Source organism: Conger conger, chromosome 3 (assembly GCF_963514075.1).
Source record: "Conger conger chromosome 3, fConCon1.1, whole genome shotgun sequence".
Lineage (NCBI taxonomy): Eukaryota > Metazoa > Chordata > Actinopteri > Anguilliformes > Congridae > Conger > Conger conger.
Genome location: NC_083762.1, coordinates 15102653 through 15130087, shown reverse-complemented (window position 1 = coordinate 15130087; position 27435 = coordinate 15102653). Strand labels below are relative to the sequence as shown.

At 44.3% G+C, this 27435-nt stretch overlaps 1 protein-coding gene across 1 annotated transcript in view; it reads right to left on the bottom strand.

The window, feature by feature from the left end:
- Positions 1-27120, bottom strand: part of LOC133125252 (alpha-actinin-3) — a 32666-nt gene extending 5546 nt beyond the window's left edge. The window contains exons 1-14 of the mRNA XM_061237022.1: positions 26733-27120; positions 7478-7592; positions 6811-6930; positions 5913-5999; positions 5671-5758; positions 5144-5222; positions 3639-3720; positions 3121-3206; positions 2833-2925; positions 2260-2490; positions 2014-2161; positions 1476-1626; positions 824-932; positions 183-323 (exon numbers count right to left, since the gene is read on the bottom strand). Of these exons, the coding sequence (XP_061093006.1) occupies positions 183-323; positions 824-932; positions 1476-1626; positions 2014-2161; positions 2260-2490; positions 2833-2925; positions 3121-3206; positions 3639-3720; positions 5144-5222; positions 5671-5758; positions 5913-5999; positions 6811-6930; positions 7478-7592; positions 26733-26870 (1668 nt within the window). The 5' untranslated portion in view covers positions 26871-27120. The remainder of the gene's footprint in view (positions 1-182; positions 324-823; positions 933-1475; positions 1627-2013; positions 2162-2259; positions 2491-2832; positions 2926-3120; positions 3207-3638; positions 3721-5143; positions 5223-5670; positions 5759-5912; positions 6000-6810; positions 6931-7477; positions 7593-26732) is intronic.
- Between the last annotated feature and the right edge of the window lie 315 nt (positions 27121-27435).

Below are 27435 nucleotides of genomic sequence, written 5' to 3'. Positions count from 1 at the left end.
CAAGACCCAGACTTTCCCATGGAGTCACTGGTTTATTCCATGACCTCATAACTGAGCTCCATCGATTCTTTGAGTTTGGCGGAGTGATGTCATAAGAGAGGGTGGCGGAGTGATCTCATGAGAGTGGGTGGTGGAGTGATGTCATAAGAGGGTGGCGGAATGATCTCATGAGAGCCCTGTACCTGGATCTCCTCGATGCTGTGGACAATGAACATGTCCTGCAGGTCCTCCATGGCTCCGTCCATCCAGTTGTTGAAGGGTGCCGCCCTCTTGGCGAACTCCAGGTACAGCTGGTCGATGGTCTCCCACAGTTTCTCCACACGCTGAAAGGTGTCACCACAAAAACAAAATCACACAAAGTCTCTTAAGATAATGCCCTGGAGGACTGCAGCTCAATATACGGTCAAGTTCAATAGAGTCTTTGCCCTCGGGGATTGTTCTTTTTTTTAGGATACTTTGATCTGAGGATTTGGGTGTTTTTCAGAGTTCTCTTGAAAATATGGGGGTTTTGGGAGCCCCTGCACAAGAGGGTCTTTTTAGAGCCTTGGCTCTGAAGGATGAAGGCATTTTTGAGAGCCTCTGAAAGATTTGTGCATTTTTGAGAGCCTCTCAAGGATTTGGCATTTTTTGAAAGCCACTCAAAGATTTAGGTTTTTTTCAGAGTCTCTCAAGGACTTGGCATTTTTTGAAAGCCACTCAAAGATTTCGGTTTTTTTGAGAACCTCTCGAGGATTTGGGGTTTTGGGGAGCCTTTGCTATAGAGGATGAAGGGGATTATGAGAGCCTTTGCTCTCGAGGAGTTGGGCGTTTCGGCTGCACACACCTCCAGTGCGTCCCTCCTCTTCTGGGTCAGGGTGCCCAGATTGTCCCACTGGTCACAGATGCCCTGGCAGCGGGTGTTCACTGTGGCAGCATCATGGTAGTCCAGCTCACTGAGGCATGGAGAGAAGACCATCAAAACCACACAGTGCATTCCACACACCCCCCACAACTATCCATCTCTTGTCTCCTCTCTTCCTTTCATCTCCTTTCTAGATGTAAGTCTATGCATCAGAGTAATATGAGCTAACGGCCAGGTGACCAGGCGTAACATTCCCAGATCCATTGACTGTACATGCAGTAAACAGAGGAGAGATGAGAAGATCATTCTTATCCATCCCTCACGTTTCCTCTCCATCTTGTATTCCTCCACTATTCCAACCATCTATCCTTTCTCACCCTCTCATCTCTCCACTCTAGTGGTTCCAAACCCTGTTCCTGGTGATCCTACCATCCTGTAGGTTTTCACTTCAACCTTAACTTGGCACAAGTGATTCCACTGATCTGATAGCCGTGGAATGATGAGTTCTTTGTTAGGGTTGGAGTGAAAACCTACAGGACGATAGATCTCCAGGAACCGGGTTTGGAGCTACTCGACCGATTCGTTCCTCCTCTCCCCCATTCCTCCTCCCCCGCTCTCTCTCCCGTGCACTCACTTGAGCTCCTGAGCGATGGCGGCGATCTGCTCCACTCTGTCCTGGTGAGCGGCCAGGTCACTCTCAAAGGCCTCGTGCTTCCTCATCAGAGCACGGATCTCCATCAGGGAGGCCGACTCATAGTCCTTCTGCGACAGCAGATCCTCCTTCCCTGAGGGGCAGGTGGGGGGGAGCGGTGTTATGCTCATAACTCATAACTCATAACTTCCATCCTAGGTAAAAATGTCTGCTAAATCACTGCTTCCCAAACTTTTTCAGTCAGGCCCCCCTTGTGGGGGAATTTATTAAGGACCCCCCGCCACACACACACACACACACACATCATGGTGATCTGGCTTCCTGGAACTCTCAATTATGTAAATAAAATGTAGGGGGTGACATAACATAACAAAGAATTTTCACTAATCGGTTCTGACTACCACATTCTAAATACCGCATTTTCCCCTTCTTCCACAGTCCTCTTCTCTTCCTGCCTGCTTCCCTCTCTTCAACCCTCAAACCCTCCCCCTCCTGCACCCTCCTTCGCCCCTCCTCGTACCAGCGGTCCAGGTCTCGTGCAGGTTGCACTTCTGCTTGAACTTCTCGGCCAGGTGATCCAGTCTCTCCAGGCGACGGATCTCCGTCAGGAGCCACTCCTCGTAGCCCTTCTCCACCTGCTCCAGACCTTTCCAGGCGTTGGCGATGTCCTGGAGGAGCGCGGAGGGAGCGAGGGAGGGGGTGAAGGGGCACGTATGCACGGGCAGAAACCCACAGGGGCATATTTCGGTGAAGGACGGGGACTTACCGAGACCATCTTGCCCTCGGAGGGCATGAAGGCGGGCCTGTTGCTCAGCCTCAGCTTGGTCTGCAGGGTGTTGAAGTTGATCTCCAGCTGGCATTTCTCCTGCACACGCGGGGGCTTGTGGATACGGCGGTAATCACGGAAATCCTCCAGCTTCTGCTGCATGGCGCGCATGGTCTGCTCAGCCACGCGGTTCTCCAGCCAGGGGATAGTGCGCCGGATCCATTCCAGAAGCTGCAGACAGACAGGGTGAAGGGAAGCGCAGAGGAACACAGGTAAGCCTATGTGTACACAGGTAAGGCTACAGGTATACAGGGACACCGGTTCAGGTATTCAGAGGTGCAATATACTAGATTGCTATTGCTGAACGTTCTAACGCTGATGTAACGGTCACTACTGGTGATTGAAAGCAATGGAGTTCTAGAACACCAGCATAGTGTTTTATGTGATTGCAATAAATGTGATTTTACTTTCTTTCTTAAAAGTGTTCGCTGTGTCGATAGCTCTGAAATTATCTTGACGTTTACCCGACTCCACAGAGAGAAGCAGACCAGTGCGTGAGAAGGGGCGACTCACCTCACTGGCCAGTTTCTCATACTCCTCCATCAGTCTCTCATTCTCCTGGTTCACAGCCAGCACCTTGCAGATCCTGTTGGCAGCAGTCTCAGCCTGAGAGAGAGAGGCGGACGTTAATGTCCCTGAAGTCCCTCAAACAGACATACCTATTATTTAAACCTATCACTACTGGTCATTTATATTAGTGTAGTTCTAAAACATTGACTTAGAATAAAAATTAAAAATTTGCCAAATTAAGATTTAAAGCCTAGGACATCAGGACAGAGCATCGCAGAAATAGTCCATTACCTGCTCTGCTCCAGCGAAGGCATGGTAGAAGCAGGACACGTAGGTCATGATGGCTTTCTCGTCAGGCTTTGGGGTGTTCACAATATCTGCCCAACCGAACAGCGCAATTAGGATGAGCCCAGCAGAACAGCACGATTAGGATGAGCCCAACAGAACAGCACGATTAGGACATGTCACCGGGATGACCAGGACCCAGGCATGGTCATATCACACGGGCACTGCTACCGTGAATAGTGCTAGAGTCGACCATTACCCGCAGAATCTGTGGTTGTGTGGTTGTGCGCTAATGGCAAATGACATTGAGACTACATGTTATTTAGTTAATGCTTTTATCCAAAGCGACTTACAGTTGATTAGAATTGCCCAGGGAGTTCTAAATTAGACTAAGACTAAGCAGGATACAATCTTCCCTGGAGCAATGTGAGGGTTAAGGGCCTTGCTCAAGGGCCCTGCTCAAGGGCCCAACAGTTGTGTGGATCTTATAGTGGGCTGGACACAGGGGTTTTTAAAAGGCTCACCTTCAGCGTCCAACATCTTGGGGATGTCCAGGTACTTCTCAGCCACCTCGAACGCGGTGTTGAGGTTGCCAATGGGGTCGTCCTGCAAGGACAGGGGTGGAGAGGGGTGAGAAACATGGGGGCAGGGTTCGAGGGGCAGAAGAACCCACCCCAGGAGATGAGTCCAAAGCAACACTCCCATTCCAGTGGTTCGCAGGAGTGACCGTGTCCAGGTCCACATAGATAGGGACGGACATGTCACGGCTCAGTGAGAAGGACAATCCAACCGCTTATGACAATGGCAGTTATTGCATGACGATTTGTTAAAAACAATTCTGACAACCAAACTGCACAGGCTTATAGCAGTTATATTCAAATCTGGCCTTGGGGGTCAGTCGCACTGCTGGTTTTCATTCTTCCACTCTAATCAGGACTGATTTAAACCTGGCACATTAATCAGTTAGTTAACTATCAGGTAGAGACCAGCAGTACTTCTGGCCTCAGGGCTAGATTTGAGCATCCATGGGTTACAGGATAAAGAATGTACATTTCCTCTTTAATATCATGCACAAACCCTTTCTGCTTGGTCAAGTGTTAATCTGATACGCTACATACAATTTATTATTAAAGGGTTACTAACTAATGATAAATTATCATTAGTTGTAAATTAAATATAAATTGTCCCACATTATCAAAGCTGAATATTACTGGGACATTTTTAGTAGAAATATGGGGGGAAATTGGGGGAAAAAACAAAAAAACAAATACAAACGGAGAGCTTGGTCTGAATATGGAAACACAGACACATGCACACACTTTAAAAAGGAAAAGTGAGTGAAGTTAATGTAAAAACTTGCGCGTGCCAGTGACCAGGCCAATGCACCAGCTCGGATGCTGCTGGCAAAAGTCGAGCATTTATTCAGTCACAGTGAGGAAAGGAAACGAGCAACAGGCAAGGCCTCACCATCCTACCATAGGGGCCACAGTCCAGGAACTTTAACACAGCCAGCCCATAATAACACACGACACTAAGAGCTTACTCTTTAGGAAATTACAAGGGAGAAGGTGCAGAGAAGGGAGGCATAACCAGAAGCCTTCATTCTCAAAATTACTACGACTACTACTACGATGACTATGACTACAACTACTACTACTATGTCTACTACTACTACTGCTACTACTACAATGACCATAACTACTACTACTATGACTACTACTACAACTTCTACCATGACTATAACAACTACAACTACTACTACTACTACTACAATTAAAACTACAAGCACTACTACTACTACTACTACTACTACTACTACAACAACAAAAACAACAACAACTACTACTACTACTATGGCTAAAACAATTACAACTACTAAGACTACTACTACTATACTAATAATGAGAGGCTGGTTAAATTTAACAGGATCTGGGATGTTTCCTTGTGCTAGAGGGTGAGTTGGGCAGGTCGGGGTGGAACAGAGGGGGTGGGGGATGGGGGCAGGTAGCAAAGGAGGAGGGGTGAGCACCTTTCGCAGTTTGGAGTAGTCAATGAGGTCAGGTCTGTGTCTGTGAATGAGGGCACACAGAGCCAGGCCATCCTTCCAACTAAGACACAGAGTGAGAGAGAGAGAGAGAAAGATGCAGAGGAGGGGAATGAAAGAGTGGGAAAGGGAAATGAAGGGGTGAATCGAGGAGAAGTGGGGAAGATTGGAGAATGCGAATGAGGGAAAAATGAGGGATGGGGCAAGAAGAGAGAAAGACAACAGGAGAAAGAGGGATGGGGAAGAAAGGAGAATGGGAGAGACAGAGAGAGACAGAAATGACACATAGGTTTAGAGGAGGAAAGGACTGCATTGATACCACAGTGTGAAAAAATATTCACGAAAAAGGTGCGAGAAACATCACAGAGAAATATGAAAAAGGGAAAAAAAACCACAGTAGCCACAACAGCGCACATGACCGAACACTGAATTATCGACATATTCAATGGACTGCGTGGAGAACTGTGAGTGTAGTTACACATTGTAGCCAGGAGGGGGAGCTGAGTGCTCACCTGATGTGGAAGTTCTGGACATTGACGTTCCTGTAGGGGGCAGTCTTCCTCTGACACCACAGCAGCAAACCCTCCTTAGCAGAGGTTTCTGTGGGCAGGGAAGGAGAGGAAGAGAGAAGATCAAAACCACATTATGACTCATTACTAATGAGGACTTTAGGTGACTGGATCCATTGTGTGTGTGTGTATATATGTGTGTGTGTGTGTGTGTGTGTGTGTGTGTGTTGGGGTCAGTCTCTCACCCTCCACAGAGATGTCCTGGATGGCGAAACGCAGGATGATGGTCCAGATCATTCCCAGAGTCATTTTCACATTTCCGTCCACAATCTCTGTCAGAGGAAACAGACAGATGATCACAGTCACAGTCAGACAGAGGGACAGAGTCACAGTCAGACAGATGATTAGAGTCACAGCCAGACAGAGGGACAGACAGAAGGACAGAGTCACAGTCAGACAGAGGGACAGACAGAAGGACAGAGTCACAGTCAGACAGAGGGACAGAGTCACAGTCAGACAGAGGGACAGAGTCACAGACAGACAGAGGGACAGAGTCACATCAGACAGAGGGACAGACAGAAGGACAGAGTCACAGTCAGACAGAGGGACAGACAGAGGGACAGAGTCACAGTCAGACAGAGGGACAGAGTCACAGACAGAGTCACAGAGAGACAGAGGGACAGAGTCACAGTCAGACAGAGGGACAGACAGAGGGACAGAGTCACGGTCAGACAGAGGGACAGAGTCACAGACAGACAGAGGGACAGAGTCACAGAGAGACAGAGGGACAGAGTCACAGTCAGACAGAGGGACAGACAGAGGGACAGAGTCACAGTCAGACAGAGGGACAGACAGTAGCCTCACAGATAGGGCTGTCTCAGTACAGAGCTTACATGAGCTCAGATAGAACAGATGGGCCAGTAACCAAGGAGATTTAAAGTGGGTGGACTCTGATGCACAGGGGGAAAAAAAAAAATCTACAATTCCACAGACAGACTGTCTGTCAATCAGAGACCAAAACGAAACATTCAGAAAAACAAGGCAGACAGACGGACTGACAGAAGACAGTGTACAGTACACAGGACAGCAGTTCAGGTGACAACACACTCACACACACACACACACACACACAGCAAGTCTTACCCTCAGCACCGATTGACACCAGCTTGACACCCTTACTGCAGATGAAGTCCAGAGCCTTGTTCACGTTGGCAATCTTGTGGAAGCGCATCTTACCCTTGTCTGGTTTGGGCAACCTCTCGCCTGTACGCATACAGAAAATAAGTAAATTACGCTCATACAGAAAACACACACACAAACTACATACACAGCAGTTAAATAACAAAGCTGATTATATAGTGCCAAGAGCAGAGTGTAGTTTTGGAAACAATATGTATGTACATGTGTGAAATGTGTGAAAAGTATGTGAAGACTATGGCCCAATGTAGTGTTGGAATAAGACCATGCTTAATGCTGAAATAAGACTGTATGTAGCGTTGGATTAAGACAACATGTATTGTAAGTAAAGACTTTGTGTAGGGCAGGAGTAAGACTTTGTGTAGTGCAGGAGTAAGACTTTGTGTAGAGCAGGAGTAAGACCTTGTGTAGCACAGGAGTAAGACTTTGTGTCGTGCAGGAGTAAGACTTTGTGTAGTGCAGGAGTAAGACCTTATGTAGTGCAGGAGTAAGACCTTGTGTAGCGCAGGAGTAACATGTTGTGTAGTGCAGGAGTAAGACTGTGTGTAGAGCAGGAGTAAGACCTTGTGTAGTGCAGGAGTAAGACTGTGTAGTGCAGGAGTAAGACTCTCACCTGAAATGACCTCCAGCAGCAGCATGAGCTTGAGGCCATTCCTGAAGTCCTCCTCGATGTTCTCGATCTGCGTGCCGGCCTTACGCAGGTGAGAGTTACACCAGGCTGTGAAGGTCTGGGGGACAGACGATGGGGCAGGAGTTAGTGTACTTAATCGAGTGATCCATTATCACTGCCAAATTTGCTTGTATGTTCATTGTCATTTTTGCTCAAGATGCTCATACTTTTCCATTTCTGTGTATTCAAGTGAAAGACAGCAACCATCGGAAATCCTTGTATATTCTCAAACATTAATCTTTTTATGTATTTGGTTCAAGGGACACTATTTTTGGCAGTGGTTACATAACATGCAAGAAAGGTCAGATATTGTTCTTATGTTTAATGAATTTTAACACCCTTCATGGATAATGTGTAGTCCTGGGTGCAACGCGCATCTTGTATGTTGCGAACATCACATTGTGGTTCTGGAGGAACAATGTTTAACTCCTGCATATACTGTGCATCCCTGGTGTCAAATGCAGCTATGACCAGCTTGAAATACCAGCTGTTTCAAGGCATGTTGAGTATGGAGCTGGTCTAACTGGTCAACCAGAGGTGCGTTCACGGCGAACCATGTTCGCAGTAAACCGTTACTGTTGAACGATTTTAAATGAGCATTCCATTTAGTTCGCCACCAACGAATTTTGAATACAAATGGATGCGACTTAGATTTAACAATGCCAGCTAGCTGATTTGTTGCTTACCTGTGATTTATTTTTTATTTAAGGTAAGAACAAATATTACATTGATTAAAGCGTATTGTTACGGGCAAATAATTGTGAACTTTTGTTCTCTACGAGTCTCCCCTGTCAGCAACCATTTCTGTTCGCGGCACACTACCTTTTCAAATTGGATGAAGCTAACGTTAGCGGCGAACAGAAAAAAGTTTTAATATGTTCGCGAACGTTAGTTAACGTTAGCTAGCATTTGCGATATTGAACACACCTCAGCTACCAGCTTGAGCGGTTTTTTCCGCAGGGATTGTATAAGATCGGGATGACAAATGGGCTTGACATTCACAGGCCTCCACCCATTTACAGTTAATCCACCAAGTTGATAGGCAATTACAAACACATACAGTATAGTATCGGAAAGTCAATTTCATTGCGTTATTTATGTGCTTGACCTTTCTTTATCAAGGCGAGTTAATTGAAGAAAAACGCATTTACAATACTGGCCGGACCAGAGGCCAAACAGTAATACAAGGACTAAAGACACAGGGCTAGAAACAGGTAAAGATATGATTTTGGCAGAGGCAATGCCTTAGCAGCAGTACCGACGCATACAGACTCGACCCAAAAAGATACAGTACAGAGGTCTGTGTGTGGGAGCAGTGAAGCTTTACTCCTCTGTGCATGTGATCAGGAGCGGTTTTCTGCTGTGCACAACACAAAGCACTCTGGGATAGATAATAGAGACGAGCTGAAAGATGTAGACTGACTGTGGGTGCGTGGGAGGACCTCTGTGTGTGTGTGTGTGTGTGTGTGTGTGTGTGTATCTGTGTGTATGTGTGTGCCGTGTGGTTGGTGTGTGTGTGGTGTGTGCATGAGTGTGCAGTGTGGTGTGTGTATGTGTGTGTTTTGTGTGTGTTGTGTGTGTATAGCATATGTCTGTACGTATTTGTGTAATTGCATTCTGCAGTAAAGGAGAATGTGTACATCAGAGAGAGGCAGAGAGACAGGCGATGGGGGAGAGAGAGAACCGCAGAAGGGGAAAAGAAGAAAGTGATCTGTATAAGGAGAACCGATGGAAGGAATATGGAGGGAGATGAAAGGAATAGCAGAGGAGGAGACGTACGTTTCCCAGTGCTAGGAGGAATACATTGTGTGTGCGTTTCTGTGTGAGAGAGAGGGAGAGAGAGAGAGTGTGTGTGTGTGTGTGTGTGTGCATGTGTATGTACAGTACTGTGCCAAAGCCATAGGCACAATTCTGTAAAGCAAAGATGATATTTTAAAAAAAAACAGTTTTATAATTGAAGGTTTTAAAATATAAAAAATCATGGCAAAGAGCAGTGAACAGTTAAAAAAGTAAATCAAATCAATATTTGTTGCAACCACCCATCACCTTTATAACTGCATCAATTCTCTTAGGTACATAGTTTTATAAGAAACTTGGCTGGTAGGTTGTTCCAAACATATTGGGTTCTTCTGCAGACTTTGGCTGTCTTGCTTGCTTCTGGCTCTAGGTAATTCCAGAGAGCCTTGATCAAGTTTTTAAAAAGTCCATTATTGAATACAGTATGTTACCTTATTTAATGAAATGCAAAGATTTCACTGTAACATTTTACGGTCAAATTTGTTATTTTCTACTGACAATAATGCAGAACATACAAACAAAAAAATGAATCGAAGACCAAATATATATTAACATTTATATTTATTTTTAAATTATATTTTTGAAAAATCTAGGGAGCCTAAGACTTTTGTAGTACAGTATGTGTGTGTATTAGTGTCCTGCATTTTTTGCATTGTTACATCCCTACTGTATTGCTTTCATATCTAGTACTGCTACTCAAGTGAAAGACATCAGAAATATATTATTTAGGCCCTATATTTATATTTATATAATGTATAAGTGTGGACCTAAATAAAGATTTAAAATGTATATGTGTGTCTGTGAGTGTGTGTAAGTGTGTATATATATGTATGAGAGAGTGTGTGAGTATGTGTACGTGTGTATGTATGTGCGTATGTGTGTGTACGTGTGTGTGTGTGTGTGTGAAAGTGTGTATGTATGTGTGAGTGCGTTCGTGCGAGTGTGTATGAGAGTGTGTGTGAGTATGTATGTGTATGAGAGAGTGTGTGTATATGTAAGTGTGTGTGTGAGAGAGTGTATATGTGAGTGTGAGAGTGTGTGAGTGTGTATATGTATGTGTATGAGAGAGTGTGTGTATATGTAAGTGTGTGTGTGAGAGAGTGTATATGTGAGTGTGAGAGAGTGTGTGAGTGTGTATATGTGTATGTATGAGAGTGTGTATATGTAAGTGTGTGTGTGTGTATGTGTGAATATATGTAAGTGTGTGTGTGTGTGTGTGTGTGAGGCAGAGGAATGCCCAGGCCCTCTGTAATTTGATGTAAGAGTGGAAGAGGAGCCTGAGGAGCAGCAGGTGTCCCCTCTCCAGGCATGCCCAAATTTAGACAGGGTCCCGCACACAGATGGGACAAGGCAGCACGGGGTTGGCGGGGGTCGAGACGGAAAGGGGGGGGGAGGCTAAATTGGGTAGCCATGGGATACCAACAAGGAGCTGAGGAAGCAGGATTCCTGAGGAAGACGGTCAGAGGTGGAGAGAGAAAGAGAGAGCGCAAGAGATGTAGAGAGATGTAGAGAGAGAGAGATAGAGAGAGAGAGAGAGAGACTCCTGATGTAGCTCACCTTAGTAATTCTCAGCCACACATTACAGTTTTTACATATTGGAATTGTTCTGCAGGAACTGCCATTAGTCTTGCAAACGGCTTAACTCTGCAGATTGTGTGGTATGTGCGCTGAGAATTGTGGTCTTAGTTATACAGTCTACATCGACCAGTGGCCACGACCAAGAACTATGGGACATATGATACCACAGTTGTGGACCCATTCAGTGTAAAAGCAAAGCTTCCATTTATGAACTGTTCCTGTGCGTTCTAATTGAAAAAAGAAGCCAACTGCTTGCATCAATTAATTATGCAAAGTTGAAGGGACAGTTGGATTTGTTGCTTAATTTTTACGGTTATAGTTCACACATATATGGCCCTGGAAACAAGCTGAAATGAAAGTGAGCCTAATTTATACCAGTCCTTATTTGCACACACACACACACAATTAAAAGTGCACAAAACAGCACTATGGAAAAGCATTTACAACCAGAAAGTTCACACAGAACAGAGAGGCCAATTAGTCCCCACAATGCATGAACAGGGATTACTTGACAGCAGAGATTTCATCTCTCTTGGGAATTTCATGGGCCGAGTTTGTCAGATGCAAAAATAATTATGAATCATCCAAAGACGGTATGCTATGACAGCAAAGCTAGTGTCGTGCCCCCTGTGCTGGTACAAGCTCATTGAGACTGACAGGGCTGGGTTGGGCGCTGAGCTGGGCTGGGCTCTGGTGATGCCGGGGACCCCCAGGAGCTTATGCTAACCCCTCCACCTGTCAGCAGGGCCTATTTGGGCTGCCTTGTCCAGGGCCTCCCCTGATCTTTACAATGAGGTCATCGCAGCGGCCTTAGCGAACTACTCCCTGGGAGAACCGACTAGTGCTGCTGCCTGCTGACCCTGGAACAGCTGTGACAGCGCTCAGCCAGAGAGAGGGAGAGCGGTTGAGAGAGAAAGAGGGATAAGAACAGCAAGCAACAGCAAGAGAGAGAGAGGAAAGTGAGTGAGAGAGAAAGAGAGAGGGGGAAAGAGAGAAAAAGAGAGATAGAGAGAGCGAGAGAGGTACAAGTCCTCAGGTCTGAGGGGAGATGTGCTGGATCAGAGGGAAGGTGGCTGTTATTAACAGCTGTGACCTGCAGAGGGCGGTGTGGAACACAATGACTAAGAAAGGAATCGGGTAGCAGGGATGGACATTCTCCCAAAGCGCACAAACTCCAGTGGTCACCAGAGGTGTTGCAGTTTAGTCAGCCTCTGGTGCCAAAAAGCTCATTTTCACATTGAGTTATATATCGCATTTTGGACCATAATTTTGAATTCAAATATTTCTTCACACTGAAGTAATTACTCTCCAGGGTCCTTTTCTTCCACTTCAGTTCATTCCTTTACATTTCAGTAATTGGGGCGTATCCGTGGCAAAGAACAACTCCGTGAACTGGCTTCATGCGCCAATGAGCAGCTCCCACATCTTGATGGAAAGGAAGGAAGTCTAGATACAACATAAATGTTACCCTGCTTATTAGCATATATCAGGCTGTTAAGTGATCCACACTGTTCCCACTGCCACATCACACTTACATTCCGCTTGTACCTCCAGCAGAAACAAGCATGGTGTCAAATCACCATCCTCTCGGGCCAAGAACAGCCTGTTTCCCACCAGGGCCGGATTTGGATACAATTTTAATACAATAATTTAGCTCCCTTGAATAGTCTTGAATAGCTGAAGTCCATACAGGTGTGTAATAAATAATATTTCCTTATGTACAGTACTGCTACTATTATTTTAAGTACTTGTGTAAAATTAGCCTGGAATTCTACATTCTCTGGGAAAAATAAGCTTAGGAAATAAACTCAAATGCTTTGACCTGGCTTGCCCTGGCTTGCCCTGGCTGACAGGTAGACAGATACATGCCAGACACAGTCTCTTGTAAAATGGGATTCTGAACTAAATGCAAAACAATGTGTTTCAACTTTTTAATAAAACAACCCAGTCTCCTCTTTATGGACAATTTATGGATATGCCTATCAAACGAGAACTGTTCCTGAGGTACACTCACAGGGAAAAAATGGTTCTATGACCTTTTTAATTATTTACAAAACCCTCAACTTCTGAAAAGTGTGAAAACTCCCAGATTGAACCATTATGAAAAGTAACCCCCTGAAAGACACAGGGAAGCCTTTCTTCTGAGACTGTAACATCGTCTTCAGGTGTGTCAGCAATTTTGAGAAAAATCAAACAGGCACAAAATCTGCTTGATAGACTGCGGATCAATTTAAAAATCATTCATGGTCCTCAGTGAGATGCTGCCATTGGTCCTAAAACTCACCAAGTATCATTTTTATCTCCTCTGCTGCGTTATCAATACAGTAAAAATGTAGACATTTAGACATTGTAGACATTAGAAATGAGCCAGTTGCTGTTTGTAAGGTCTCTTCAGTGAGGCTACATGAGTTCACATCATGACCTCTTCTCTGAAGATTGTGCTCCTGGTGTTTACGGTGTGGGACCTTAACACCCCAAAGGCAGTTTATGAGACTATTATGTCACTCACGCTGTTCCACACAGCAAGGAAAATCCTTCCCATAATGAAATTCAACACAAGCCCAATCCTCAGCTGAACTCTCTCTCTCTCTCTCTCTCTCTCTATATATATATATATATATATATATATATATATATATATATATATATATATATATATATATATATACACACACACACACACACTGTATATACAACAAATAATAATTATAGTTATTGATATAATGAACTGTTATTCAAAATAATTATAATTATAATTATTCTAATGAATACTATTAATAATAATTAATATTGTTAATAATAATACAACACTATTATTATCCAGTTTTACATAAGTAAGAAATAACCCCTCATTGCACACACACACACACACACACACACACACGCAGGTGTGTACGGACTGGGAGCTGACCGGGGATTATCACCTTTCAGAAGTATCCGGTTATTAATAAAGCACACTGCCCCATATTAATAATGCCTTCAGTCTGAACAAAGCATCCCGTGCGGTATTAATAGCCCGTCCAGCTGGAGGGAAGGCCGCATTCCCCCACCTGTTTGACGGCAGTAACTGGGAATGTGCCGCCTGTGTGTTTTACACAGCGACAGGACAACAGCCCGCCTGCCAAACTGCACAACATTACACCCCTCACTGCATCGCATCCAATAACGGGCACTAATGACAAACTACTATCACCTACAAACAAACTACCAATACCGTTTGCTCAACACTGTGGTATTGCTACTTGCCAAGTTACCTGATTATTCTACAAGTGTTCAAGTTATGTATATGATCACCCTCGCACTTGGAACTGTACTTCGCTCTAGGGTTCTCAGCGCACTTGTCCCTGATTATGATATAAACTTTATTGTATGTTCCTCTGGATACAACTGTCTGCCAAATGACTAATGTAATGTAATGTACTAATACACCCCCCTCCCCCCTCCCCCAGTACCGACCGGCAATCCTCACAAAAGCCCAGTCACCAGACACCACGCCCATCTATAGTTGTGTTTTAAATAGATAAGGTGTATTCATGGTTGGTGGGGGAAAGGGTGGAGGGGAGGTCAGGGGCTAAGAAATGAAACTAAAATAAAGTATACATTTTGGAGTTCTACATTACACATTGTATTTACACGTAGAAACAACCTGCTGGCCTTTATAGTTTGGCCCGAAGAGTGACAGGTGTATCTATCACAAGATAATGATTTATTTGCACGCCGCAAATCTTTTTACATCCATTTACACATTTTTCTTGCTCCGGCAATTCACTCATCCAGCATTATTTGATCAACACTCAGGGTGTTAATTAAAACATTAATTAAATGGAGTAGAAAATAAACATAGTTACTCTACAAATGCCCAACATCATAATCAAAGTCACATGACAATTCCATTACTATATGTAGGTAAGCACATTCAACATACAATTTCTTATAATATTCTACAAATTAATTGTAGAATAATTAATCCATTGTTGTCCATGTTTAAATGTATAAATCATGACTAATGCAGTGGAACAGAAAAGAGATAAATATATAATCATATTAGGCCTGATTGAAATGGACCGCTCCTTTTGTGCAGAAATACTGCGTTTCAGATCTGCTGATTCAAACTCCCCATTGCTGACTTGGCCTATATACCATGCGTACACTAGACTTGATGTTCACGGCTGTGACACCTTATGTGAATCCTACCTCACCCGACCTGTTCCGCAGTTGTTCTAATGACCTTCAGTGTGCGCTTATTGTACGTCGCTTTGGAGATAAATGTAATGTAACGTAATGTCATTGCTGTGTCACACGCATGTGGTCTATGAATAGATAACCTGCACTGCAAGTGAGTGGGCTGAAGCAGTGAGAAAACTGTTGGCCATGGCTGACTTAAGCGGTCCTGACATTATACATACAGACTGTACAAAATCCATTCTTCCTAAAGACATCATTTTGGATGATGAAAAAATGTTAAAGTAAAGAAATACAACAACCAATGACTAATATCACATTTGCATTCTAATGGTCCACAGAGAAATAAATAAATAATCCAGTTTGATTCCGATACAATGTGTGTGCGTGGAGAGTGTGCACTCACTTAAAACATGTACACGGTGTGCTTCTTCTCCCATAGAGAACGTGCACTTCAACAAGGGGCAATACTGTCCGAAGCCAATTCAGCTCCACGGTGGTAATCTGAACCAGCTCAGCTCTTCCAGGAGCACAAGAAGAAGAACTGTGTCTTTGATGTCCATATATAGTTTAAACGGCCCTTTTTTAGACAGCTACAAAATAGAACTGCATCACAGACTGACACACACACACTCTGCACCCAGGATATGAGCCTGCCACACACACACACACTCTGCACCCAGGATATGAGCTGGAGGTGTCGTTGGCAGGGCCGTCACTGGCCAGAAATTATGACTAAGAACTGAAAAGTGCATCCGTTTCCCATGCTGGGGTCTCATGTCTCCCCAGTGTCTTACTCACACTGAAAGCTCGAGAAATAAGCTCAGAACAGAGGCTGGCGATCCACAGACACAAAAGCAACTATGTTCCTGTCAGTTATTACAGATGAGGCATGCGTGGCCTTTCAACAGATAACTTCAAATAAACCTTTAAATCTTAGAGAGAAAGAGAGAGAGCGAGAAAGAGAGAAGTGTAAATGATTATTTTACGAATTAAACCTTGAAACCAATTCACCTAGATTTTTAGTTCACAGAAAATTCTTTAACAAGGAACATTTTCATATGAAATTATTTCATTAGCGGTGTGCTTTCAGGTGTTTCCTTTCCATGAAAGACCAAAGACTAATCTTGATTCAATTTAAAACCTTAATTTAATATTATGTTATATTATTACACTTTACACAGTTAAACCATGCAAATGCATCTTAGTAATTGATCTCACTGGTGTCCGTTGAATATTTGGCATTTCATACAGTCTTGCAGCCATCGTTTAAACTACCAGTCATAAATTTAGTGATAATAGCCTCGTGTTTTTGGTGTTTCTCATTTTAGCACTGCTGCAACAAGGCTATATTTCCATTCAGACAGACAGACACCCATGGGACTGTTCAATGTGTACCTGTAACTACTACACCAATACAGACTCTTTTTTAAAGTGAAATAAAGCACTATTTCTTTTCTAAGACCTGGCTTATTTTATAAAATCTGCAGACAGATTTAATGCCATTTTTGCTCATATGGGAGGAACAAGAGAATGTCACCCCTTTCCCGCTGGTTACAAGTCCAGTTCCATGACTGTACGTTGAGATTTAAAATCAAGAGAAATGTGGTCAGGGGATATATTGCCGTTTTAATGCTTAAATTCAAAACACAAATAGTAAGGTTAAAGTGAAAGATGAGGAACAGAAAGCTCAGAGTCAGGGCCTTTCACTCGCTGCTCGGTTAAAGCCAGGCCTTGCTGAAGGGTGCGGTAAGCGGTAAACAGCCAAACAGACAGTTTTAAAGGGTCACGCAGGGAGCTGAAGATTTTTTTTATTCGTCTAATATGTCAACAATACCTGCATAAAGTAAAATAATCTTGTGCTTCAGATTGATGGCAGTCACACAAGAGAGTGAAAAAACATGCATTAAGATATATTTCATTTGCATTTAGAGAAACAATCTTGTACAAGATGTGTTAAGAGACTCCAAGGAGGATATTCCCCCTGCCCTTAAAATAAATGGGTGTCCTTCAGATTTGTACTTTTGCATTGAAAGACCGTGTTCAAGATGGCTGGATTAAATGCAAACCGCTATGATTCACAAAGCATTTCAAGGACGCACCAACCCACGCAGGCTGTAGAAGTGGAGGTGGAGTGCTGGGAGTGAAGTTTTAGGTGCGTTTTGAAGGTGTTGAGCACTGAAAGACAGGAGGGGCGAACAGACACCATGTTTCTCTTTAATCTGTTAGGTTCCTGTGATTGACGGGGTTTGGGCAGGGGGGTTAAACTGGTTTGAGATAGAGGTGAGGATTTATGATGGTGCACCTGCCTTATTTTGAGCATGGGGGGGGGGTCTGGTTTCAGGCCCCAAGCAACGTCCCCCAGCCCCCCAACTGCACTCTGGGAGGTGTCAGGCCTGCCTGACAGTCACCTACTGAGCCTCTGACCCATGTCACATTTGTTCACACAAAATTCACTCTCCCCATTGGTCCACAAGAGTCAGGTGGGATCTCAGGACCAATAAGGAGGTTCCATCATGCCCGGAAACAGCACAACTGATTTCCAGTGACTGACCTGACCTGCAGTTCCCACTGTGAACTACAATTCCCAATATCCAACAGCAATTTCAGATTCACGTCTCAACCAATCACAGTCAGGCGCTATCATACTGCATCAACCATCCAGTCACAATCACCGTCACTCACAAGCACAGCAAAACCTCAACCAATCAGTTTCTGTCGTGATCAGACAGCTCAGCATTTTGTCCAATCACAGCTGCTGTTACTGCTCGATGTGACACCACCACAATACACTATGGCTGCTGCTGTACATTGCCTGTTTGTATACTTATTCAGTCTCTAGTCAGTCGAGTACCTTGTTTATGTGCACAATGCCGTATAACTACTATGAAAAAACGTTTTGATAGTAGTGTAGTGATCCGTTCCTGTGGCTAACATGGGGGCAGCCTACAGCCTAGTGGCTAAGTTGCTTGACTGTGTGTAGCCACAATAAGATCCTATCTGTGGGCCCTTGAGAGAGGCCCTTGAGAGAGGCCCTTAACCTCACATTGCTGCAGTGGAGATTGGCCCCAGCAAATCAACCCTAAGTCACTTTGGATAGAACTGTCAGTTAAATAACTGCAATATATAATGGTGAATTGATCCTTAGGGCTGCAGTTAGCGCGGCCTCCTCTACCCCTAGAGACCAGGGTTCGAGCCTCAGCTGATCCCTGCCATTACAGCACTAAGCTCTGCAATTACTGGATTAAAGAAGGTTCAGGTTCCTTTACTTAAACGAAAACAAGCATTCTGTCTAATGTCCTGATACATCTACATCTTTTCAACAGAGAAAGTGTAGTCAGCCAATACCACATATTACTTACTACATAAACAGTATGCATCTTGTATATGAATGTGAGTACAGGTACACGTATGACAGAAATTAAATCAAACATTTCTTAGTATCTACTACTGCTACAATATTTACATTGATGGCCCATTTCCTAGCATGACCTAAATTGCATTAGGTCTGTACTATGTCAATGCTGGGACACTGATGGACTGAAATCTACTTTATAGCAAGGAAAAAAACCCTTATGGGTCATTACATCGCACGTTAGATGTATTAACCTAACAGGATATTTTGCTTCCATTGGAATATACTGCCCACCTATATTAAACTCCCATCTTCCATTTACACAGATAGGACATGGCTATCCTGAACTGTGTAGCAGCAGAAGGTTCAACCTTCTTCTGGCAAGAAAAAGATAATTTATGGGTAATGAAATGGCAGGTTAGATGCGTTAGCCTAACAGGATATGCTTCTATATAGAGAGAAATTCCCAGCCTATATTTAACTGCCGACTTCCTTTTACACAGTACGTCATGTGACCACTGCGAGCACTGGCATACCCTGTAGCCACTGGCAAAGTATGAAACCTTTTTTCACTAGAAGAGCAGTTTTTATGTGTGTGTCTGTGTATGCTTGCTTGTGTGTGTGTGTGTGTGTGTGTGCATGCGTGCGTGTGTGTGCCTGTGTGTGCGCACTGGGGTTAGGGTTGGGTTTAGCCATAGAGCAGACGCCAACTTCATTGGAGGCCATGTCACCTTGCACAAACCGAAACCTTGAATTTAAGCTCCGACTGAAAAGCCGAACCGGCCCCATGCACCGCTCGGTCTGCGAAACGCGATCGTATTTTTAGCACATCACCCTTTCTCAAAGCTTGTATTTGCAGAGCGAGCAGCGGGGAGATGGACGATGTGACCTTTTAAGACATGCCGTGCAGACGTGCCTGTCGGGGAGCGAGTGCCGGGTGAGTGGGCCAAACTGGGCTATCCTGTGCTGAGGCTTCCCTGGTCTGCTGAGATCGCCATCGACCCGTTTCCCCCTCGCACCGTCTCCATAGATCCTGAGACTTCAGGCTGCCCTAATTCAGCTGCACTGAAATACCTGCATGACCTCACCTCTTACCCCCCACCGTGGCCCCCCCCCCGCCCCCGTACACACCGTCCGTGCCCCCCCCCCCCCTTCCTACAGACAGGCAGGGCTTCTCTTCACACAGGCAGTTTATAGAAGCTGCCCTAGATGGACACGGTCGCTGAAATAGCAACAGTTATTTGATCCAGCTCCTACCCCCCCAGCCCCCATCATAAACTACCCCCTCCTGCCTTTTCTCACTCTGTGACCACCTCTCCCCTTAAGTCCTGCTGTTCTTTTAATTCAGCGGGCGCTGCATCAGCAGAAATCATTCATTTACCTCACTAGGTACTTAATAAACCAGCCCCCCTTCTGTCTCTTATTATGTATGTGTCATTTAAAAAATAAATAAATAAAATAAAAAACAGCCAAATTTCCATCACTGTCTCTCAACCTGGAGGTGTTGCTGCTCTAAGGTCTGTCTGCCTGTTACTGATTAATCATTTCAACAGTCAGTAAATCTGTGATATGTGCGGACATTAATACTGAGTTACCGAGTTTGTCATATGTGGTCTCAAATAATTAATGAAGTGTGTGTGAGTGTGTGTGCGTGCACACGAGTGCTTGTGAGTGCACACGCTCGTGTGTGTGTGTGTGTGTATACACTGACGGTGGTCGGGGTGTAACAAGGGGGAAGCCTCTGGTGACACTAAAATAAATAAGACACCGGGACCTTTGTGTTCCCAGGATACCAGAAAAGCCCTGGGGGGTGTTGGGGCGGGCAGGTGTGACAGGTACTGGGGGACTGGGGGACTGGGGGAGGGCCAGCTCCGTCCCAGCCTGGCCACTCAGGCCTGTGTCAGTCACTCAGCCCGTCTATTTCTGTCTCTTCCTCAAGCAGTTCAGCTCCCCCCATGCACCGCAGGTCTGGAGAAATCACACTCACCGCCCGCGCCCCTCAGCACTGCGACAGCCCGCCTGCTGACCTGAGATGTGCTCCAAGCGGCTCATTAAGAACGAGCTAAAGACCGGCTTATTCAGTAAAGCTTAGGCATAAATGCTAGAATAGGTCATGATGATAGTAGACGACGTCATGCTGATTGTAGAAGATGTCTTGCTGATCGCATAGTACTATGAGGGATGGGGGTGGGGTGCTGAGTGGGGTATGTTCAGCTTAAAATGGTAGGGTTGGGATGGTGGCACATATAGATGTATTCATTTCATATCATCCCTGTAAGACGGTGTTTAATAGTTTCACTACGGCTTCTTCAATTGTATTACTTGGTGAAAACATATCGAGATGCAATTAAATGGAAATATTCTGTATAAAGTTGATTTAACGTGACGTTTCGTCACAATGAGGGCAAAGCTGGTGTGCTAGCGGGCGGAACCAATCAAATGTTTGAAATATGCGAGTGACTAAAGAACTACAGGACCGATTAATCACAAGATCTCACGAGAGCAGCTATGTGTCTGGAGCACGATCTTCGCAGACAGAACTGCGAGGAGCGCATCATACGCGAGAATGCGCTCATTGTTCCTGCTTAACCCCTGCTAAAGACTTCGCGTAATTTCGATTTTAATCACATTTAGACGCGTGTTTAGATTTAATCATGACGATTCAAAGGCTTCGTCGTAGGACCCTGGAGCCACGCGGCACAGGCCTGCAATCAGGAGTGATTTATGAACAGACTCGGTTTTCAGAGTCACATTTCTCCCTGCGGCTGAGTGGGTGCTATGCGTACAATCCGTCTTCCACCGCAGGTCTAAAGATACGCCTTCTAGGCTAACTTGCATCTCTGAACTGTACCCTGTGTGTGTGCGCAAGTTTGTGTCTCCAGTGGTGTGACACCCAACCCTGCCTCCATCCACCAGGGTAGGTCCAACCACCTCTACAGGTGAATGTACTGATCGAAAATGGATTGATGGATGGAATTTTACGTAGTACGACGACCATCATTAGACATGCAACCATATGGTTATACAACTACTGTTTTTTTTTGTTATTTGCCGGAAACATCATTTCAATCTGCTTTCAATTAATTATGTCTGTGAGGTCTAAACAAAGCTAAAATTAAGAAATAACATAAAATAAAATGTCACAAAAACTTTCAATGGCAATTGCCAGGTGAGAAATTTAACATTTCTAACACCACCAGTTGTAGGATCTTTGGGTTTATAAAGACTCTGTGGAGTACTTGATACTTCTCCTGCATGGACAGATGAATTTAAAGCCAGTTTCACAGACTCAGATTAAGTTTAATCCTGGACTAAACAGAGTTTTGTATGGATAATTTAGTCAAGGACTAGGCTTAATCTGTGTCTGTGAAACTGACCCTTTAGTTTTGGAGTGTGAGAGTTTAAAATGAGGACACAATGGCAAAAAACAATTAGTGTTTGGTATGATGTATGGTAAGAGGGAGGGGTGTGTGATGTCAGGGCTCTACTGAAGGTTATGAGATCGAATCCCAAATGGGACAAAGCGATTGTGCACTACAGTAAAGTAGATGATCTCAACTGACCCGCTAAGATTCTAGCAGTATAAATGTGTAACACGATATACAATGTTACAAGATGCATGTAAAGCTATACGATGACCGATATGGCTTATGTTACTTAACATGTTCTTTTATTTGGATTTCAATCTCAACTGTTAACACAGTTTCAGGTCCTGTTTTCTGTCCTTTTGCAACCCCAGTTTCAAGGTCATAACTTCTGTGGCCAACAAAGTAACAGCTGAACAGTAGGTACTCACTTCTCATCTTTGCTTTCAATTAAATATTTGAAGAGAACATATAGAACTACAGCAACATATAAAACTACGGCGGATACGCATCAGTCCACCACTGATATAACCATTGATTGCCATTCACTGTCATTAGGTTCAGGACCTAAACTCTGAACAAAATGTTCTTCCATCTAGCACTACATTACAAAGCAATGAATAATTCACCTAAACAAAGAAAATGCACAGAAAGTGGCTTCAATTTTAGTGGGCATCTCCTTTGTGCAACCAATCACTTTCACCAGCCATTTGCTTTAAAATCTGACTTGCTGAAATTTGACATCAGGTTACCATAGCCATGTGTGGCATTGCTAAGTATCAAGAGTAGGCAGACGGCATTGCTGCAGGAGATGACGTCATGTACTACAGTTAGAACAGGACTATGAATAGCTAGTTCACTTCGCTGTGGACCTTGGTCTTTGGCACTGAAAACTAATCATGATGAGCTGTGCAGGTGGTAAAAAATTAACATTTCAAAAACTTTCTGCAGACATATCCCATGTTAGATTATAAGTGGAAGATAATATATTGATTCAATTGATTTTGATTCAGTAGAGAGTAGCAATAAGTTTAATTGGTTATCTCCCTTTTAAAATAGAAGTGTAATTATGCAGATGCTAATGGAAAAAATGGAAACCATGACAGCACTTGAATGAAACCCACCTGGGGCTTGTTCCACAAAGCATGATTATACAGTTAGTTTGATAAGTGAAACCTGGAACCCTCCCAAATCTGGAACATGGACTAAAGTATAATGACCTGTTCCGGGTTTTACTTTGTGCAGTTATCCGGTTAACTCAGTAATCCTGCTTTGTGGCACAGGACCCTTGTGAAGTTAGCTGTGCTGGGATGGTTAAATAAATGGGCAAGTAACCTCAAGGTTGCAGGTTCAATTCCCAGGTAGGAAACTGCTGTTGTACCAGGCATAACCATTTAGCTTAAGCATCTGCTTTTTAAATAGTCAGGGGACTGCTGCAAGAAAGCATTTCATTGTGCATTATGTCTGTATTGTGCATAAGTCAAATCAAATTTGACTAAATCTGTTACCACATCTGTACCAGGTAAATAAAATGGATTGGTACTGTACATAGCCGGTATTACCACTGAGCTAAGTAAACAGTGTGTAGGAGTGTCCAATCCATCTAGTTCTGTAAGTGAAAGGTGTGCCCCACAATGGACTGACAACCTGTCCAGGGTGAATTCCTGCCTCTCGCCTAATGCATGCTGGGATAGGCTCCAGCACCCCCCACGACCCTGACCAGGAATAATTGGGTTTGATGATGGATGGATGGATGGATGGGAATTCTGTCCAGTGTTGAATCATCACCAAAGAGAAAGGATCAAACGGACCATTAAAAACTCAAAATGTCAGAAAAGGAGCATACATGCAACTTCATTACAACACACTCAGGTTGGGTTATGGCAACACCTTTTCCAAGGAGCACATGTTTTGGCTGAGGTGAAAGATTTAGGAGCACACTAATGCATCCCAATTAGTAGATGTGTTCCGAAATTAATTTTCCAGTTAGCGAACATTAAATGTTGCTATAAACCTGAGACCCCAGGTGAGTGTTATCCCCCCCGCCATGTGACAAATCGTATCTGTAGCATACCTAGCCGTTCTCATTCATAATGTATATTTAACTGCCACTTAAAAAGAACTTAAAGGGGCTTGAAACAGGCATTGAACTGCAGGGGAGAATTTAATTAGACACCAGCCAGCAGCTCTCAAAAAGGAAGATCCTCAATACAGATCCCCTCCAGGTCCAATGAGACACTTTCTCCAGCTTTCATTCTCTTATAAAGACCCCCAGGGTGCCTCGCTATAGTCTGAGCTGACACTCATCTGAATGGCCAATGTCAGATTTTTCTGCTGATGCAAGAAAAAAGAATATTTCTGAAGACAGAGGCCTGTTCCCCCTGAACATCAGCAGGAAAAATATTCAGAGCATACACCTAGCCCTCCACTGACGGCACGTTGCAACAAAATAGTGGAATTTTTAACAACACACAAATGCTGCAACAGCAGTATAACTCCATCTGTGGCAGGATGCTCCAAAAAGGACCATCCTCTTTCTCCATTAAATACAATTTTCCACAAGCAGGTGGAGGGAATGACCGAATGTGGACCCAACACGTATTTTTATTATGGCCCAAAAAACATGAAGTTACACAAGGTGTTGTCAAACACTTTATTACCACCTATCTGACCTTGCCCCCCCATTTTTTAGGGCAGTAAGGGCGGAAAGGAGACAGGTGCGGAATAGCGCTTTCATATTCATTTCAGTGAAATGAAGAAGAGTCTATATTTATGAGGTGATATCAGCTTCTTGGGCTGCCCTTCATGTGGTCATGGAAAGAGTGACAGCCTGCCCACAGGTCAAAGGTCACCCCCGGCAGACTGGTGACAGTGTAATAGCGAAAAAATGGCAGCCACATTACATGACTCTACAACAAAATGATTTTTTAAATAAATAAAGCCATTTCTACAGTAGTGACATTACACCATTGACAGTATGTGAACTCAGCAAGTGGGAGGGGCAAGACGTGGGCCCTAAGGGTGGGGTGGGAGTGAGGGAGAGGGGTACTGACGGGGGTTCAGGGGTATTTTTAGGACGCGCGTCTATATGGAGGCCTGAAACCAGCCCAGCATGCACTTCTGCCGTGTCTGCCTCTCGCTCGCTCCCCTGCTCCCTCTCTCTCTCTCTCCATGTGTCACCATCTGTCGAGTCCTCTCAAATCCCTGTCAAGTTTCTTGGAGTGTCAGTGTCAGAGGCGGGGAGCCGGCTAACGCCAAGCATCCCACTGGCCTTTGTGCTTAACCCTTTCAGGTGTCTGATCACAAATATGCGATTTGACTGTATTTGTGATGTCCATCTAATGCTGCAGCAACAATCATTACTGGTAACTGAAAGCAATGGTTGAGAGTTTGAGAGCACCAAAATAAATAAATAAATAAATAATTCCCAGAAATGTTGAGTTGAGATCATCCTGCCCTCAGTTCACACCGCCACTCACTCAACAGGGCACTAATGTGTCCCAAGGGTTGGTGGTGTAAGCCACTAATAGCCAGAAAATTGGCATTCAGTGTTGAAATACAGTATTGTGGCTGATTCTTTAAGCAAAACATTACCTAAAAGAAATTGGGGTCAGCAGGTTAAGCAGCTGTATAAATGGTTAGCGTATAAAATGCGAACTTTGGCAGCTCCCCTGGATAAACGCAAATTAATAGTGGTTTCAAGAAACTTTCACATGGTCTCGTGGAGCACGTAGGATAAACGCATGTGTGGATGATGAGGTTCCTTATCCGTGTGCTGTCAGGATTGCCCGAAATGTGCCTCAGAATCACTTTTCTGAATGCTGAAGGGGGAATGGAGAGTGGCATTACTACTCTATGCATTGGTAGACTAAATACATTACCATATATAAGGCAAAAGCTTTTACAAGGCAAAAGACCAGTTGGGAAAAAATTGTAATCAAATTTTTATTAGGCGAATAATGACTTTCCATACAAATTCTCTACCCTATAGGCAGTGTAACCTTTGCTCTAGTATGTAATTGCCATCTAATGGCTTCAGGGCGCATCACCTATGTATTGGTTTTTATTTATTTTTGTGGCTCCCAACGTAAAGACTGATAATCGTAATGATGATCATAAGTTTTCGTCGGTTATGACGTCATACAAAACTGTAATATCAGTCCAAATGACTTTTAAACTGACGGCCGTTAAAAGAAACGGCTGTCAGTCACGGCCGCACCAGCTGAGCGAGATGACAGGGCACAGGTGCGCGAGCTCCCAGCCTTCCTGCGAACATAAATAAGTCGTGTCTCTCCTATCTGCTTGAAATCCAGTACCGCTCTAACCACCCCGAAAAAGACTAGCCGCTCCAAGCGCCAGTTCCAATTCTGCTAAAGCATTCGAAAGCGTGTCGTGAATATGAACCGTCTATAGGCTACATTTTAACCAAATAAACCCTTCGTCATCAGAGAATCGGCCAATTAATTTAACATCTGTGCATACATAAACGTACAGGTAGGCCTACTGTAGTTAATATAGGGTAAAATAATATTGCCTTTATGTTTTGTGCAACATATTTCCCCAAGAGGCAAACTGTTTTGTTTTTTATTCTATTTAACTGTTGCAAGAGTAAACTGTAGTGTTCTACACAGTATTTCTGACTTTTTTTCCCAAAAACTTTTGTGAATGCTTTTGCCACGGTGGAGAAGTCAAGTGTCCGAAATAATTTCGTTGCTCACAGAAATGCGCGCGACAGGTGCGTCCGCTTGGCATCACCATATCACTTATCCCAAGGATTAGCCTGCACTTTCCCCGTCAAATTGAAACGCTGGAAGCTACAGGCGTCCCAGTGCACACCTCTCAAACCATATCCTCCCACTTACAGACGACTTTTGAGTTTCTTGGGCACTCCCGAGTCCGACCGCGTCACTCTAAACCTTACCTTCCTCTGTTGCTTCTCCCAGGCAGGGTCCAACAGTAGGTCCCGGTCCCAGTCCTCTTCCTGAAGCATGTAATCCCCCTCCGATGTCATCATGTAAGTAGTTGTGGTGTATTGCACTTGGGTTTCCACCGTCGTCATTTTGTTGCCGTCGTTTGGGGGTTCTAGTACCCGCTTAACTTTATCTGTAAATAAAAAGGTATACACCTGCTAATTGCGGATACACGCACTGGGACGCAAGATAAGTTTAAGAAAACCCCCCTTCCTAGGGTTCCGGGGCACTCGGCGTTTTCAGGGGTGAGAGAGACGGCAAGAGCCCTGACTCCTCGCGTTTCAAGGCGCCTGTGCGGGGGATGCTGCTAGCCAGTGCTCCTTGCCTGGTCAAAAGTTGGACACGTGACCTCACCCAGCTAAGTACGGGACGCTCGCCCCTCGGGTATCCGATTCTAACCCTAAAAAGGTTAGAGGGGCGTGGCTGACGCACGGCCTGGCCTATCCGCGGTGGTTCCGAACTTCGGGTTTTTTTTCTTCTTCTAAGAAAGTTGGACACGCCCCCCTTAAGGCGTCATTAAATCTAAATGGCCATTTCGAGCACCTGTTGTCCTTGGTATCCACTTTTTCCCCTTCCACTCACCCTGCCCACCACTTCTTTTTTTCCCCCCTTAGTAAACACAGAAACACCCATTTCCACCACAGGAGTCCTACT